Source organism: Ictidomys tridecemlineatus, chromosome 2, assembly GCF_052094955.1.
Source record: "Ictidomys tridecemlineatus isolate mIctTri1 chromosome 2, mIctTri1.hap1, whole genome shotgun sequence".
In the NCBI taxonomy this organism is placed as follows: Eukaryota; Metazoa; Chordata; class Mammalia; order Rodentia; family Sciuridae; genus Ictidomys; species Ictidomys tridecemlineatus.
This window is the reverse complement of record NC_135478.1, coordinates 225389423-225405022: the sequence shown is the minus strand read 5'-3', so window position 1 is coordinate 225405022 and position 15600 is coordinate 225389423. Positions and strand designations below refer to the sequence as shown.

Here is a 15600-nt window from a genome sequence, read left to right as displayed (position 1 = left end):
TGTTCTGAGGAGTCAGTGATGCAGCTGCAGATCCCAGAGAGCAAGGAACAGAGCAAAGGTGCAGAGTGAGCCAGCTCCCCACTCACAGGAGGGAACGAACTTAACCAAGCCCCAGGGTCACTGGTGGCAGGAGGCCTGGCTGTGAAGTGACACGGTCTCTGCAGGTCCCACATCAGAAAGGACACGATGACCTGCTGGCACTAGCCTCATTTATAAGCATGCCTGTTTCTCCAGACCCTGTGAAGCTGGTGAGCAGGGACAGTCAGGAGAGGTGCGACAGGGCTGTCCTCTCGTTGGAAGTGGGCCAGACCTGGAGCCTGGTCTCCTGACCCGAGCACTCTCTGTGGCCCACCTCTTGGGTGCCAGTGGGAGTTGCCTGGAGGCTTCTCAGCAGGTCTGGCCCCGCCATGGGCTCAGCAAGCTGTTGGTGTCAGAGAATTGCTAATACCTGCTCCCAAATCCAAACAGCACCCTCTTTCCACATGCAGAGAGAACTGCATTAATTCATTGCTGGGTTTTTGTTTGTTTGTTTATTATTTTTGGTACTAGGGATTAACCCAAGGGTGCTTAGTCACTAAGCCACCTCCCTGGTCCTTTAAAAAATATCTTTATTTACTTATTTTTATGTGGTGCTCACATGTGTGAGGCAAGCGCTCCGCCCCTGGTCCTTTTTTAAGTTTTGAGACAGGGTCTCTATAAGTTGCTTAGGGCCTCACTAACTTGCTGAGGCTGGTCTTGAACTTGAGATCCTCCTGCCTCAGCCTTTTGTGCCACTGGGATTACGGGCATGCACCACCACAGCTGGCTGACTTTTATGTTTTCTCTAGTCTTTGGGCACCGTATTACCTTGAACCTAACCTTCCAGAAATGATGGTGGCTAAGACTGCAGCCTCTACCCTGCTCCCAGCTAAGCCCCAAGGACTACTCTTCACACCAGCTGATGTCAAGAGAACATTTATTCCACTTGGTCAGCTCCAGTAAGTGTCAGTGACCTCCAAAAATAGCCAGCCTGGACGACCCTTTCCGTATAGTCCTGCAGTCACGGGCAGGGGTGGGGTCGGGGGTTCGTCCTGCATCCACTGCCTCCAAGTAGTGGAAGACCTGAGGTCTCCAGAGGAGGAGACCCAGGGGAGCCAGTCCACAGCCCAATAAAACGCACCCACTAGTTAACTCATATGCCCTCTCCCCTCACGCTCCTCCCATCCCCACCCCCCACGCTCCAGCACTTGTTTCATCAGCCAGTTGACAAGTGTTTCCTGAGAGTTATGAGTCCAGCCCTGTGCTAGACCAGCCGGGGTTCAAAAAGAAATGACACAGTCCTTGCCCTCAGGGAGCTCAGTCTAGTTGGAGACTCAAGACACACATGTGCACACGCACATACACACAGAGGAAACCGAAGCACAAGACTAGACAGCACAGTGTACTCAGGGGTGACAGTATGTTCACACAGGTCCTATACAGAGAAGGAAGCCCAACCCTGTGGATAAGGAGGGCTCAGTAGAGAGGAGGACAGAAGGGGGACGTTTCCGAGCAATACCAGGGAAGGCACAGCACAGGTACGGCAAGGAGACAAGCTGAACAATTAGCAGAGAGAGGGTGTGCTGTTGTGGTTCTCCCTAGATTGGCCAAGGACCAGAGCCGCATGGAAGCCTCCAGGGCAGGGAGTGGCTCCCCTTTCTCTATTCCCCCCCCCCCCAGCATTCTGCAATCCTATACAGTAGGTGTCCAGGAAGAACCTATGTGCCAAACTATCTGGGGGATAGGAGCAGCAGGAACCCAGGGCAGGAATCCACTGGCTTCCATCCCAACCCAGTGGGTCCCACCTTTTCTGATGGGCAGTTCATTCTGAGGAGGCAGGTGAGCCTTGTGGGCTCCAGGATGACCTGCTCAGGTGTGAAGACTAAGCTCTGCAGCCAGCCTGGAGCCTGGCCCCTCCACTTGTACCCATCTGTTTGGGGCACCCCAGCTTCTGCACCTGCCTCTCCCACCAGCCACAGGCACCAGCAGCCGGGCTCTTGCGTCTTCCTCCCCAGCTCTCCCCCAGGACACTGCCTGGGGCTGCCCTGGTGGGGCAGGAGCCTTGTCTGAGCGTGACGGGTTTCCTTTTCCCTGGGTGGGCTTACTGGTGCTTCTTCCACCTCCTCAGAGTCCAGCTTCCCTGACACCTCCCAGTGAAATCAGAGCCCAGGCCGAGCAGAGGCTCCATTTCACAAGCCAGCATCCTGTTGGCAGAACACGAAACAAATGCAGAGGAGCAAACCAGTCCAGGGAATCTCCAGTGACGTCAGGGGAAGGGAAATTAGATTCCAGAAATCTGGTGCACTGGTGTCTGAGAGAAGGGATTGACTATATGAATCTCCACCTCAGAATTCTTTATTCCCAAACAAGGGAACGAGGTCAGGGGAGAGAGAAACACTACTTGCATGGCAGCCTTAGCTCAGGCTCTGTGTCAGGTAAGGGAAGGGTGGCAGATGAAGCCTCCAGGGCTGAGGTTCTTTGTCTGGAGTCCAGCAGCTCCTGAAATTGCTTGGAATTTTTGAGTCTAAGTGAGTATGCATGTTTTCCTGGAGAGAAGGTCCACAATTTTCATAAATTTTCAAAGGGCCACGTGACCCCAAAGTGTTAACAACCTTCCTGGCTCAGAAAGGAAATGAAGCCTGCAGGAATGGTTCACACAGGGGCAAGGTTCTGCCCTCAAGCCTGACCTGCCGCTGACCTGCTGTGTTAACTTAGACTAGTCACTTCCTGTCTCTGAATTTTAGCTGACTGTCGGACCAGGCAGGAGCAGAAAGGCCACAGATGCCATCCCTGCAGCCACATGAGAGTAGAGATCTGTGGCCAGGAAGCCAGCAGGAGGCCTGCCCCTGCTGTGACTCCCTCGAGGCCTGGGGGGTTTTCCCACCAGGTTTTGGAATTGGCCTCTAATTCCAGGTTCCATCAGGTCACCTCTACAGGTCACTGCAGGGCACCTCCCAAGGTAGATCTTCTTAGAGGACGTGTCCTCATGCCAGGGTGCAGTGCCATGCAGGCTCCCATGGGACTCCATTCCTAGTCTCTGTGCCCAGATGTGCCCGGCACCTTCTGGGCCATGAGGTCCTGCTCACTTCACATCTGTTCACAGAAACAAAGAGATCAGGGTCAGGTCTGGTGCTACAACATGGCCCTGCCCATCCACTCCCAAAGCTAGAAGGGACATCAGCTGCACCCGCTGCATCTGCCTGGGGCTTTGAGTAAGTCCCTTAACCTCCTACAACGCAAGACGAGAATTATTATGGGTGATTGGCTCCAGTTGTACCAGGACCCTGCTTAATGTTATTCTCTGCCACCAAGTGCTAGTCCACATTGCAACAACTACCAAAAGTAGCAGGCAGAGGGAAATCGATCTCTGAGGAGCCACACTGCACTGAGGAAGGACAGAGAGGGCAGAGGGAAGAAGGAACAGGTCTCCAGCACTCAGCACAGACTTGAATGGGAAGCAAGGGCTCTGGGAGCAGCAGCGTCCATCATCTGTATGCCCTCAGGCATCTGCACCACCCAGTGATGGCCCTGCCTGGGCTCCTTCACATGACCCCCCAGCCACATGCTGGAATCCTCCCAGCTCCATTTTGTATTTTTCAGCAGTACAGCTGAAGGGTCTTGGGGTCCAGAATCCAAAACAAAGCCGGACCTTAGCCACTGTGCTGAGTACTGGGACTTGGGACAAGCTTGGAGAAGGCCATTTCTACATCTGCCAACCAGCTGAAGAGGTCTGTGCCTCAGAGCATGAACTTGCAATCAGAGGTCCTGGAGGCAAGTTCCGGCTCACCCCATCCTCACTGTGTGACCTCAGCCAAGCATCTTAGCTGGAGCTTCATCTTCTGCCTGGTTGGCCCCAGGCTCTGGGTCTTCCATCTGTCCTCACAGTGCCTTTAAAGCACAGGTCTGAGCCCACTAGGTTCTCATTAAAAGTCTCCGAGGCCCCTCCTCCCTTACCACAAAGTCCTTCCTAGGGCAAATTAGAGCCTCCACTAAGAAAACCTCACTTCCCAAATCCTTCCACATACTTGCCCTTCTGGAGCAAGTCTATTCATCCCCAGGGCCAGTTCAAAGCCATGGCATTCCCCCAAGTGACTCTAGTCACCTCTCTCCCAGAAACTTCACAGATTGTTCCCACTACAGCCCATATCCTGTGTAGGCATCAGTCACACACGAGTGACTGGGCTGTGGTTCTCACCTATGCCTCCTTCTGAGAGTGCAGCATAGCACAGCACAGCGCACACACACGATGCTACCCTCTCCTAACAGCAAATCCTCACAATACCCCAGGGAGGAGGAGACTCTCAAATTGATCCTCCACTTACAGATGAACAAACTGAGACACGAAGTGCAATGACTTCTTAAGGACGCCACAGAGTGGGTGAAGGAGGCCTTGGGACTGAGACTGGACCTGGGGATTGTGGAAAGTGGCCCTCTCCAAGTCGCTGTCAACTCTGACATTCTGGGGATGACGATTTGGTAAACAGCTCGTCATAACCAGACCTACAAACCCAGCTTGCTCCCCACGCACTCACCCGCCCGCCCCTGACACCTCTGGACCTCTGGGGCTTCAAGCCGCCCTGCAGGCCTCACCTGCTTAAGGCTGCAAGAGCCCGAGGAAAACCAACGCAGGAGCCCAAAGCAGCTGCATCCGGTCTTGAGCTTGACACCCCAAGCCAGTGTTGTCCCTCTCCCGGGATCCTGTCCAGAGAGAGGGCCTCAGCCCAGCTCCATCTCCAGGGCCCCGGGACTCCGCTCTGGGCCTGGAGGCAGCTGAGGGTGGCAGGCCACGTGCTTGTCATAGCACGCGGCCTAGGTGGGCCGCCTGGCCCTCGGGCCCGTGGCCGTGGCTGCGCTGGTGGGACTTGAGCGAGCCCTCGCGCGCGAAGCTCTTGCCGCAGCGCGGGCAGAAGTAGGGCCGCCGCTCCCCGAAGACGCCGGGGCGGCGCGGGTGCGGCGCGGGCATGCGCGCGTGGGTGCGCTGGTGGTTGAGCAGGAAGCGCGGCTCCCGGAAGCAACGGCCGCACTGCGCGCACTGGTGTGGCTTCTCGCCGCTGTGGATGCGCTGGTGCGTGAGCAGGTTCTGCTTGAGACTGAAGCAGCGGCCACACTCGGGGCAGGGGAAGGGTCGCTCCCCCGTGTGCGTGCGCTGGTGCACCTCGAGGTTGTGCTTCACGCTGAAAGCCTTGCCGCACTCCGGGCACACGAAGGAGGCCGCGCGGCCCGCCCCGGCGTGCGCCTTCTGGTGCCTCACGAGGCTGGGTTGCTGCGAGAAGGTCTGGCCGCACAGCAGGCAGCGGTGGGGCTGCTCCTCCGCGGGGTGGTGGATGACCAGGCCTCGCTCGTCCCCCAGACCCTCCTCCCCGTCCCCCACAGGGGACCCGCCCCCGGAGGACTCCAGCTCGGTCATGGACACTTCCAGCTGCAATCACCAGCCCCTGAAAAGGCAGAAGGGAAAGAAGGGGTCAGGCAACCCCCAGCCCGAGGAGCCTCTCACCTCCCAAAACCTCCAGCACTCGCCCTTCTACGTCGTTGTTCAAGCCAAAATAACCCCTTCATGCTCCTCTACCTGCCCTCCTGGGCTCATCTCAAATGCCACCTCCTCCCAGAAGACTTCCAGACCCCTATAGCCTCTCCTTGAGCTATGTTGCCCATCCTGGTGACCCTCATTCACCAGACTGCCCCTACCCCAGCACCTTACCAACAGAGCTGCCTTCTTTTATCCAAGCACTTGGCCTGCTACCCATAAGACCTGCAATAAATGCCTGTGGGGACCATCCATGAGCTCCTAGTAGTTTTAGTCTTCACCTGGATACACCTTACCTCTCTAAGCAGATTCTCAAGGAGAGGGGTGGGAGGTGCACCCCAAACTTGGAGGGAAGGATGTGATCACTCATGGTTTAAAGATATTTTTTGCAAAACTTAAAGCAGGAAACAAAAATAAAATTCTGAACTTGAAAGTGACCTCACTGGATTAAACATTAAAGGGAGAAGCTCTTTGTTTACCAAAATGAGGCATGTGTTTAAAAGGTGTGCAAATCACTGAACCAGTGGGTTCCCAGAGCCAGGTCTCAGCTTGATTCCTCTCAGTGTCCCCACAGCAAAGCCTGGCCCAAGACTGAGCAATACTTGAGTTCAACAAACATCTTGAGCACCTGGTTTCCTCCACATTGCTTCTCCTAAGGATCCTATTCCAGACCACTGTGCTCCTCTTAAATCATTTCCCATTGTTCTCACATTGCCCTGAGAAAGGAACAGAGCAGGATTGTCAAGTTCCATTTTTACAAATGGAACAACTGAGTTTTGGTGAGGTCAATATTCTTACCCAAGGTCACACAGCAAGGTGAGCCAGTGCTAGGCCCTAAGTCTCCAGATTCACTGTTGAAAGCTTTCTTCAATGCACTAGTTCCTTGGTAACCAAGCACTCCTCAACACACACGTAGAGAGGAGACCCCCACCACCATCCCAACCATGGCAGAGCCAACTATTCCCAAAGGACCACTGCTCCTGTAGGGGCACTGTCTACTGCCACCACTCCCATATACCCCAAAAAACTCCTTCAGGGCACTGGGACTGCTCTGCACAACCCACAACTCCACCCACCCCCCCACCTCACTAGGGAAGCTTGCTGGCTGTTCCGTTTACCACCCTGCAGGCCCCTCCCACTTCCAGCCTCAGTCAATCCGCCTGCAGAGTGGGGTCTCAGGGACACCCTTCTGTCTTCCAGGGGAACAGGCAATCATTCACCCTGGGAGTTGGGGGACAAGTACCACTGGCGGTAGACCCCAAGCCATCAAAGTCCCCTCCATCAATTCAGCCTGTCACTGGGCAGCCTCCCCACTCCTCTGGGCTCCAGCCCCGACAGAGGCTCCGCCCGCCTAGAGGGTCCAAGGCCACGGCCCCTGTCCCTCCCCCAAGTTCCTCCACCCCTTGCACACTCACAGCCCAGGCTGCACCCCTGCTCCTCCAGTCTCCAGCGACAGTTCTTTCCTCTAGAGTCTGCGCCGCCCAACGCAAATACGGTAACTCTCCCGCAGCGCCTCCGCGCCCCTCCTCCCCCGCCCCCAGAAAAAAAATCAGTAAGCCCCCCTCCACGTCCTTCTTGCTGAAGAGTTGCATTAACCGAAAGAGCTCACCCCGCCTCACCCGACCCTCGCGCACAGCCTTGCCAACTCGGGGGACCCGAGCGACCCTGGAGAAAGATGGCAAACTGTGCGTCGCACCCCCACCCACAAATAGACGTAGGCTGCCACCCAGCTGCCGCACCCCACCCAGTCCGCGGCAAGCCCCCGATCCCCAAGGGTGAACGCAGCCCACCCCTGAGCCCGCAGCGCCCCCCGCGGAACCACGCGACCCTGGATAAATACGTAATTAAGCCGCGGCACTACCACTCCTGGAAAGGACTGCGCTGCTCCGGGCAAATACGGTAGCGCGCCCGCAGTGACCCGCCCCCAAGGGTCCAGCAATGGCCTGGATAAATACGGTAACCTCCCGCCGCGGCCAAGGCCCTGGCCAGGGACTCACATGGCGCCGCCTCCCGAGCCCTTCGTCTCCGCCGCAGCGCCGCAGTCGCCAACGTCGTCGCAGCCGCACAGCAGCCCCGTGAGGCTGGGAGGTCTAACTCGCCAACACCCTGGCTGGTGGAAAAAGGAAGGTTGCAAGCGCCTCGCCCGCCTAGGCAGGAGAGGGGACCCAGCTCCGGCCGGCTCCAGGGCCAGAAAGCCCTGCGGGGCGGGTCACCACAAGCCTCCAGGGCCCCCGCCCTAGCCATTCCTCTTTCAGAATTCCCCAGGTCCAAATTCGGTAATTAGAGCATCATCTTCAATCTCCCTTTTCCCAGGGCTGGAATAGCCTGGCCAGACCCATAGGATGCCTGTCTCCCAGCGACTAGGAGACAGAGTGGGGGCGCTGGAGGCAACATGGCTGTCCCTGAGCTCCAGGAGAGAGAGAGGGGTCATCGCAGGAGAGAGAAAGAGGTCATTGCAGGAGCCCCATAGAGTCTCTGTGGGCCGGAAACCTCAGAGGGTTATGAGGGCAGATCCAAGCCCTCGAAACTACATGCCTGGGTGCTACCGAGGCCCGATGGGAAAAAGGATAGGCAGAAAGGGAACTAGCAGGGAAGGGGGAAACTCTAAATCCAAGAAGGCCTATTAACACCCTCACCTTACAAGCCTGTTTTCCTCCAGGCCTAAATTTGTAAAAGCCTTAAATCTTAGAGTAGTATTGTGAGTCCAGATGATTAATGCCTACATACATTGTTAGCTCATACAACTATTATGATGATTATGATGATGATTTAACCCAGGGGTGTTGCACCACTGAGCTACATCCCCAGTCCTTATTATTAGTGTGTGTGTGTGTGTGTGTGTGTGTGTGTGTGTTGTGTGTGTGTGTGTTTGAGACAGCGGCTGGCTAAGTTGTTTAGGGACTCAGTTGCTGAGGCTGGCCTCCTCCTTGCAGCCTTCCTGCCTCAGACACCTGAGTCCTTGGGATTATAGGCCTGGCTTATACAATGTATTTTCTTTAGGCTAAATAAAGTCAAGGGGAAAATATTGTTAAAAACTTTAATAATATGGGGCTGGGATTGTGGCTCAGTGGTAGAGCACTTGCCTAGCATGCACAGGGCCCTGGGTTTGATCCTCAGCACCACATAAAAATAAATAAATGAAGATATTGTGTCCTAAAAAAAAAAAAAAAAAAAAAAAAAAAAAAAAAACTTTAATAATATGCAACTATAACAAACTTTTTTTTAAGTGAGGGAGAAAAGATTGAAAATATTTTTTTTTAATTTACAGTATGGGTGAGTATTTTTCAAAAGCTATCTATTCACTGGCTGACATCAACCTAGAGATCCTGAAAGACTCAGACCACAGGGAATTGCCCTGTGCTCCATGATTTTTTTTAAAAAACTGAGCTCATCATGCTGACATCACCCCCACACACTTCTCTTGTACACCGCTTACACAATTTCCTTTAAAAAGAGCATAAGCAGGACAGTGGCACATGCCTGTAGTCCTAGCTACCTGGGAGGCTGAAGGAGGATCTAAGAGTTGGGGGTTAAACTGGGCAACCTAGTAAAACCCTATCTTAAAAGAAAAAATAAAAAGCACTGGGGATCTGACTCAATGATAAAGTCCCCCTGGGTTCAATGCCTACTGTTACCAAAAAAGTTATTAAAAAAATTAATAAATAAAATGAAGAGCTCAAGGCCAAAGTATCTCTCACTATCCAGCATCTGAACTTCTCCCTTTGTATATTCGACTCTGTTGCTTACTTTCCTAAATAAATGTCTGTCTTTCTTAAATAAGCCTTAGTGCCTTCTCTGATGTGTCCTAAATTCCTTTCTGTGTCCTAAATCAAGCACCTACCAGAGCTGGGCATGGTGGTACATGCCTATAATCCGAGCAACTTGGGAAGTTGAGGCAGTAGGATCACAAGTTCCAGGACAGCTTCAGCAACTTAGTGAAACCCTGTCTCAAAATAAAAAATTTTAAAAACTGGGAATATAGCTCAATGGTAAAGAGCCCCAGGGTTTAATTCCCAGTAAATAAATAAATAAGGAGAAGAACCTTGGGCTGGGGATGTGGCTCAAGCGGTAGCGCGCTCGCCTGGCAGGCATGCGTCTCAGCACCACATACCAACAAAGATGTTGTGTCCGCCGAGAACTAAAAAATAAATATTAAAAAAAAACAAGAGAAGAACCTGCCAGGGAGTCGAGATCCTCTTCTCTTTTCTGGGAAACCTCCTTTCCAGTGACAGAATCACTAAGATGACCAGGGGAAGGAATAAAAATCTGGAGCCCCTCCTCCACACAACTGGCCCACAGTGGTCAAGCCACAGGTAGCCCATAAAAGAGCTGCCTACAACACCCAAAGTAGCAGCGATTGTGAGAAGCAGGGAGAAATTCCATTTTCCCACTGCCATTTACTAACACTACTGCTTGCTAGTAGGAGCCTTTGCTTTTTACACAGTCCTTTCCCATGTATTATCTCGTGGGAACTTCCAATAACCATAAGCAGTCTAAATTGGGCAGGTATCATTATCCCATTTTATAGATGGGCAAATAAAATGAAATTTGAAACAGAGTGGCAGAGCCCAGATGGGAGTGGCCTGGTGACTGTGTCCTCTGTACCACCCTACTAGGCCCAAGACCCGCGGACAAACACAAAGGATATGATGGCAGTGAGCGGGCCTGGGAGGGAGAGTGTAAAGCTACCAGGGCTCAAGGGACATTAAGAAGGCTTCAGCTCTGGGCCCCTTGGGAGCTGCCCCACGAAGGGAGTAGTTGAGATTCCCCAGGACTCGGGGGGACCCCTTCCAGCAGATGGCGGATGTAACTTTAGTGTGGAGCTGTCCCTCGTGGAGCGTTGGGAGATCCAGGCTCCACAGTGTGCTTTTCAGAGCCTGAGAACTGAAGCATTGCAGGGGGCCACTAGGCAGTAAAATCAGCACCTTGCTCAGGACACCAGACCTGGAGGCCAGGCACCGCTGCTTTCACAGCTTACCCTGAGGACCAGACTGTCCCAGCAGGTCAAGCCTGGCCTACTTCAGACCTCTAGAGCACCTCACTCAGGCGGATGGCACATGAATGAGACCTCCAAGGAGACTGGTATTTTAAAGAGAAGCAATAGGGAGGGGGACACTGGGAAGCCAAAGAATTGAATCTACCAGGGCCAAGTTGAGAGTCCCGATGGGCCTCCTGACCTCTGAAAACAGCCCCTGCCTGCCTCTCTGCTCACAGGACAGCACCACCTCCCAGTGCTCCAGCTCCTGTTGCAGAAGTTGTCACTGGCCAGGACAACCAGTTTTCATCTCCTCTGCAGGCCACAAGAGAAATGGGGACACTTAGTGAAGACTGAAGTTTTCAAAAGCAAAATCAATAATGAACCTGAGGATGGCACCCATATTTTTAGCAGCATTTTTCTAGGTAAGATGAACCAAAATAGAAACAAAAAGAACACAGCTAGAGATTGAGAGGGGGAGGCAGATGATGCCATCCCCAACCCTGGGTCTCCGTGAGAGATGTCCAGGGCCACAGGCCTCCATTCTCTGCTCTGCCACCCTGTGATTTCCAGCTCCCCTCCTCTCCCCCAGGTGACCATCCTGTTCTCACTTGCTATGGTAAAGGATAATGTAGAAACACTCTGGGAATGCAGTAGCTGACATAAGGTCACCCCCAGCCCTTGTGGCAGCTGGACTCTAGACCCTAACAAAGGCCAGGGCTGCTCACAGCCAAGGCACTCTGGAGAGTAGCTGGCCCACGACCCCCATATGGGCAGAGAAGAAATCAGCTCAGTAAGCCCTGCACAGGGCCCTGCACTATTCCACCCTGGGACTTACCAGATAGACAGATGACCCTGGGCCTCTCCCAGGCAGCTCCAGACCATTGCTCTGGCCAGCCTCCAGCTCTTCCTGCATGAGGCCAAGTCCCCAGGGCTTCCATTGTGTCTCCACCACGAGCTCTTCCATCCCCAGGAATTGGAGAAGCATCCCTAATACTTCACTCTAAAGCACTTGGTAATGACCTCAAATTTGGAATTTAAAAAACTGTTATTTTCCCCATTAGGTTGTGAACTTCAAAGGACAAGAACTGTTTTTTAGCATCCCTGTATCTCAGAATACAATGTCCAGAATATAATGGGTCCTCAGTCAGTGAATGAGTGAATGCATGTGAGAAAGCTACTTTAACAGTGCAGGGTCCTAGCCCCAGCCACAACTTTGAGGGCTGGGATGGGCTGTGGAAACTTAGATGAAACCGTGAGTGTGATGTTTCAGCTGCTCTAAAGTTTTCTTTCCTTAGAATTAAAAAAAAAAAAAAAAAGCTGAGACATGACCTATGACACCAATTCAGCCAAGCCCTTAAGTTTGTGGCAGACTTAGCTACTTGACATGGGGACAGCTCATTCTTTATGGAAACTGAGCTAAACAGAGAACAAACCTTTTCATCTCTTGCTCTACAAGTAGGCACACAAGGGCCACTGTAATTATTTTAATAATAAAATAATAGCTACCACTTATTGAGTGCTTGCTGTGTGCCCAGCACTATACTATATGCTTAACATAGGTCACCTGCCAAGGTCCCGCAGTCTAAAGGGCAAAGATAGCATTCTACCCCAGAACCGACTCTATCCCTATTCCCAACAAAAAAACCAAAAATCTTTCTAGATTTGGGCCACAGAGTGGGAGGGGAGAGAAGGCAAGTCTTCTAGTTTGTTGTTGTTTTTGTTTTATTTTGCTTTTTTGCTATGCTCCGGACAGAACCCAGGGCATTGCATATGCTAGGCAAAGCACTGAGCCATACACACACACCGCATTCTAGCTTTTTGCCAATAGGAATGTCAATCCTAGGGCTACACCATCCAATAGCCACATGTGGCTATTTTAATTAATTAAAATTAAGCTAAGCTAAAATTCAATTTCTCAGCCACACCAGTCACATTTTAAATGTTAAGAGCCACATGGCACTGGGTGCAGTGGCACATGCATGTAATCCCAGTGACTCGGGAGGCTAAGGCAGGAGGATTGCAAGTTCAAAGCCAGTCTCAACAACTTAGTGAGGCCCTAAACAATTCAGGGATACCCTGTTTCTAAATAAAATACAAAAAAAGCTGGAGATGTGGCTTGGTGGTTAAGTGCCCCTGTACCCGGTACCAAAAATAAGAAAAAAAGAACCATATGGCTCGTGGCTATGGTATTGTATATCCCAAATACAGAATATTCCATCAGCACAAAATGTGCTGTTGGGCAGTGCTGGCCTAGGACACTGTCCCCTCCAAAGCTGAGTAACCTAGGCGATTCCAACGCCTCCTGAGCCTAAGGGACAACCAAGGGTACCATTCATTTCCCTCTCTTCACAGCCACCGCCTGTGTCCAGGATAAAAAGTGATACTCGAGAACATACTATTTTGGGCCCCAACATTCCTCCTCCTGCCAAAAGGTCAAAGATATTTCTTTACCAAACTCAAACCACGTTAAAAATAATAAAGTTTCAGAAGCACCCCTTGCCCTGCCAAGTCCCTGCTGGGCACAGGGCTGCTCTCTCCCTTGATCAGTGCCCCTGCACCTGCTGAGTAGCCACTCCCCTGAGCAGCTCCCACCGCAGCTGGGCCCAGCAGTCCTGGGGCTAGGTGGTGGGCACCAAATCCTCCCAAGGAGTCTGACTTGACCCTCACATTGCATGTCAAAGCTATTGTCCTAGGTTAATTTTATTAGTTCCCAACCTGCTCCTAACAAAATAACAAGTATATTTCCGGGAACTTCAGCCCCACCAAACTCATGTGGCCTGTGGAAAGTTTGGCCACAGGTCCCCACTGCAGATCTGCACTTACATACCTAGGGGCAGAAAATCCTTCAAGATTTTTACTTCCTTTTGGCTGTTTTTGTTCCACTAAGCAACTTCTTAATCTCTGCAATACTCCACAGTATCTTAGATCATAAAGCACTAAGATAATAAATCTGACCTTATTTATTTGGTACTTGGGATTGAATTCAGGGGTGCTTTGCCATGGATCTACATTCCTAGCCCTTTTTCCTTTATGAGACAGGTTATTGCCAAGACTGGCTTTTAATTTGAGATCCTCCTGCCTCAGCCTCCCTAGTTGCTTGGTTTACAAGCATGCAAGTCTGACTTTCTTAATTTATGATATGTCTCTTCCTAAATATTCTGACTCAAATTTGTCACTTTAAAATGAAAAGGAATGAAAACTGTGCCATCCTTGACCAATGATCGTGGGAGTGGGTGCCACTCAGGCTTAGCAGGAGGCCTGGGACCTGCTGTCAATCTGCAGCATGACCTGGTGAACAAGTCACAATGTCCCAGCCAATTTTCCATACATCAAATGGCAATATTCCTGCCCTGACCACATCATTGACCATGTGAGATTAAGTGAAATAATCAGTAAGAAAGCCTTGCTAAGAGGGTTGGGGCTGGTAACAATTTATCCAAGTGTTAACCACATAGATTAATTATTTTCCAGCTGAGCATGGTCGCATACACCTGTAATCCCAGCAGCTTGAGAGACTAAGGCAAGACAATTCCAAGTACACAGCCAGCCTCAGCAACCTACCAAGGCCCAAGCAACTTAGTGAGACCCTCACTCAAAATCAAGAATAAAAAAAGTGAAAATGCGGCTCAGTGGTTAAGAGTCCTTGAGTTCAATCCCTGGTACAAAAAATAAAGATCCATGAAGTTCAAGGGAGAGACATCTTATTCATCACAGTATTCTAAAAAGTCTAACATGACACACAGTAGGCTTGTTAGTGAACAGTGCTGTGCAGTCCCCTGACCTGGTCAACTAGAATACTTGGCAATAATACACCACACTGGGGAATTTGGTCTTCCTCCTTGTGACCCAAAGCACTAGTTTTTGAGGGTCTGTCACCCAGGGAAAGTGAACAGGCAACCTCAAACATTTTCAAGAGGGGAGACATGCAATTATTTAACCCCAATTCCTGCCAACGCTGCACTTTAAACACAAGGCATTTGTGGAAGAGCACACATTCTCTTTGTAAGATGCACCTGCCAGTCTGATCTCTTCAGTATCCGTGTGCAGCAACCCTTGGGCAACTAATTCTACAGGGATCCAGTGTTTCTTTAGGTCTGACTTTATAGGCAGTGGCTCTCTAACCCAGGAATGAATCATGGTATCCCAGGGATGCCTTCCTGGAGTAGGTGAGTTCAGACTGATTTCAGGATTTGCTAAGTAGCAAAGAGGAAGAAGTGAATGACCCTTGAGCCTCCCATGGTTACAATAGGCTTTGATACAATTCAGGAATCAGGCGCTCCCTGGGCAGGGCAAGGTGGGGCATTAGAGAGAGGCAGGGGAGCATCTAAGATTGGTGAGGGTCACAAGGGTACAGGCAAAGCCTTCTAGTTTGGCTTCCTGTTGGTCCTGAGAGCTGAGCGTTCAGGTGGGTGATAACCCTGAAACTGTGGAATTTCTACATGGTTTGCGATCAACAGCTGGACCAGAAATGAGCAACCCTGGCTGAGCATATGCCTCACTGGCACTGTGATAGCAGGGAGACTGAACAGCTACAGTCGCCCTGCTTGTCCTCGCTATCACCTCCCCATCTTAGAGCTTTTCCCACATGAAAAGACCTAAACTAGATTTGAAGAGAGGTTGAAACCAGCCAGGCTGAACCTTGGCAGCTCCCAAAGAAGGTAGCATTGCTCGGCATTCAGAGAAGGATCCAGGCCCCCAGAAGGTGAACAGATACAGTTCTTTCTCCTTAAGAGCCAGGCTGGGGTCCTTCCATCTTCCTTCCACCCTCAACTACCCAGCCCTGGAACTGCAACACCCCACCTTCTGCAATTCCCTCTCTTCTGAGAAAAAGATCTGGAGCCTTGGCTTCTATCAGCACCAGGATCTCAGTCAACCCTGCTTTCAAAGAGCATAAGATGTGACTTCCAGGGGGCAAAAGGTGAGGTGGGGTAGGGTGAATATGTGAGAAGACTCTAAGCAGACTTGAAGGAGAGGGGACAGGAGAAAACTCCCCTCCAGCCCCAGGAAGAAGTGGCAGTGGGGAAGTTGCTGTGCATGTGGCAAGAGCTCCGTGCCCTGGGTCAGACAGATAGATCCCTGG

At 51.6% G+C, this 15600-nt stretch overlaps 1 protein-coding gene across 15 annotated transcripts; it reads right to left on the bottom strand.

The window, feature by feature from the left end:
• Positions 1-938: 938 nt before the first annotated feature.
• LOC110598270 (uncharacterized) lies at positions 939-8186 on the bottom strand. 15 transcript variants are annotated; one of them, XM_078040807.1, is made up of 4 exons: positions 7383-7533; positions 5717-6258; positions 4609-5453; positions 939-3111 (listed from the first exon to the last, which is right to left on the bottom strand). In XM_078040807.1, exon 3 carries the CDS (start codon positions 5423-5425, stop codon positions 4814-4816), a length of 612 nt encoding a protein of 203 aa, XP_077896933.1. In that variant the 5' UTR covers positions 5426-5453; positions 5717-6258; positions 7383-7533; the 3' UTR covers positions 939-3111; positions 4609-4813. The 15 variants fall into 15 exon arrangements, with proteins under 15 accessions (XP_077896933.1, XP_077896936.1, XP_040147210.1 ...); XM_078040810.1 differs by having other exon boundaries at positions 6171-6258; XM_040291276.2 differs by having other exon boundaries at positions 7404-7533.
• Positions 8187-15600: the final 7414 nt, after the last annotated feature.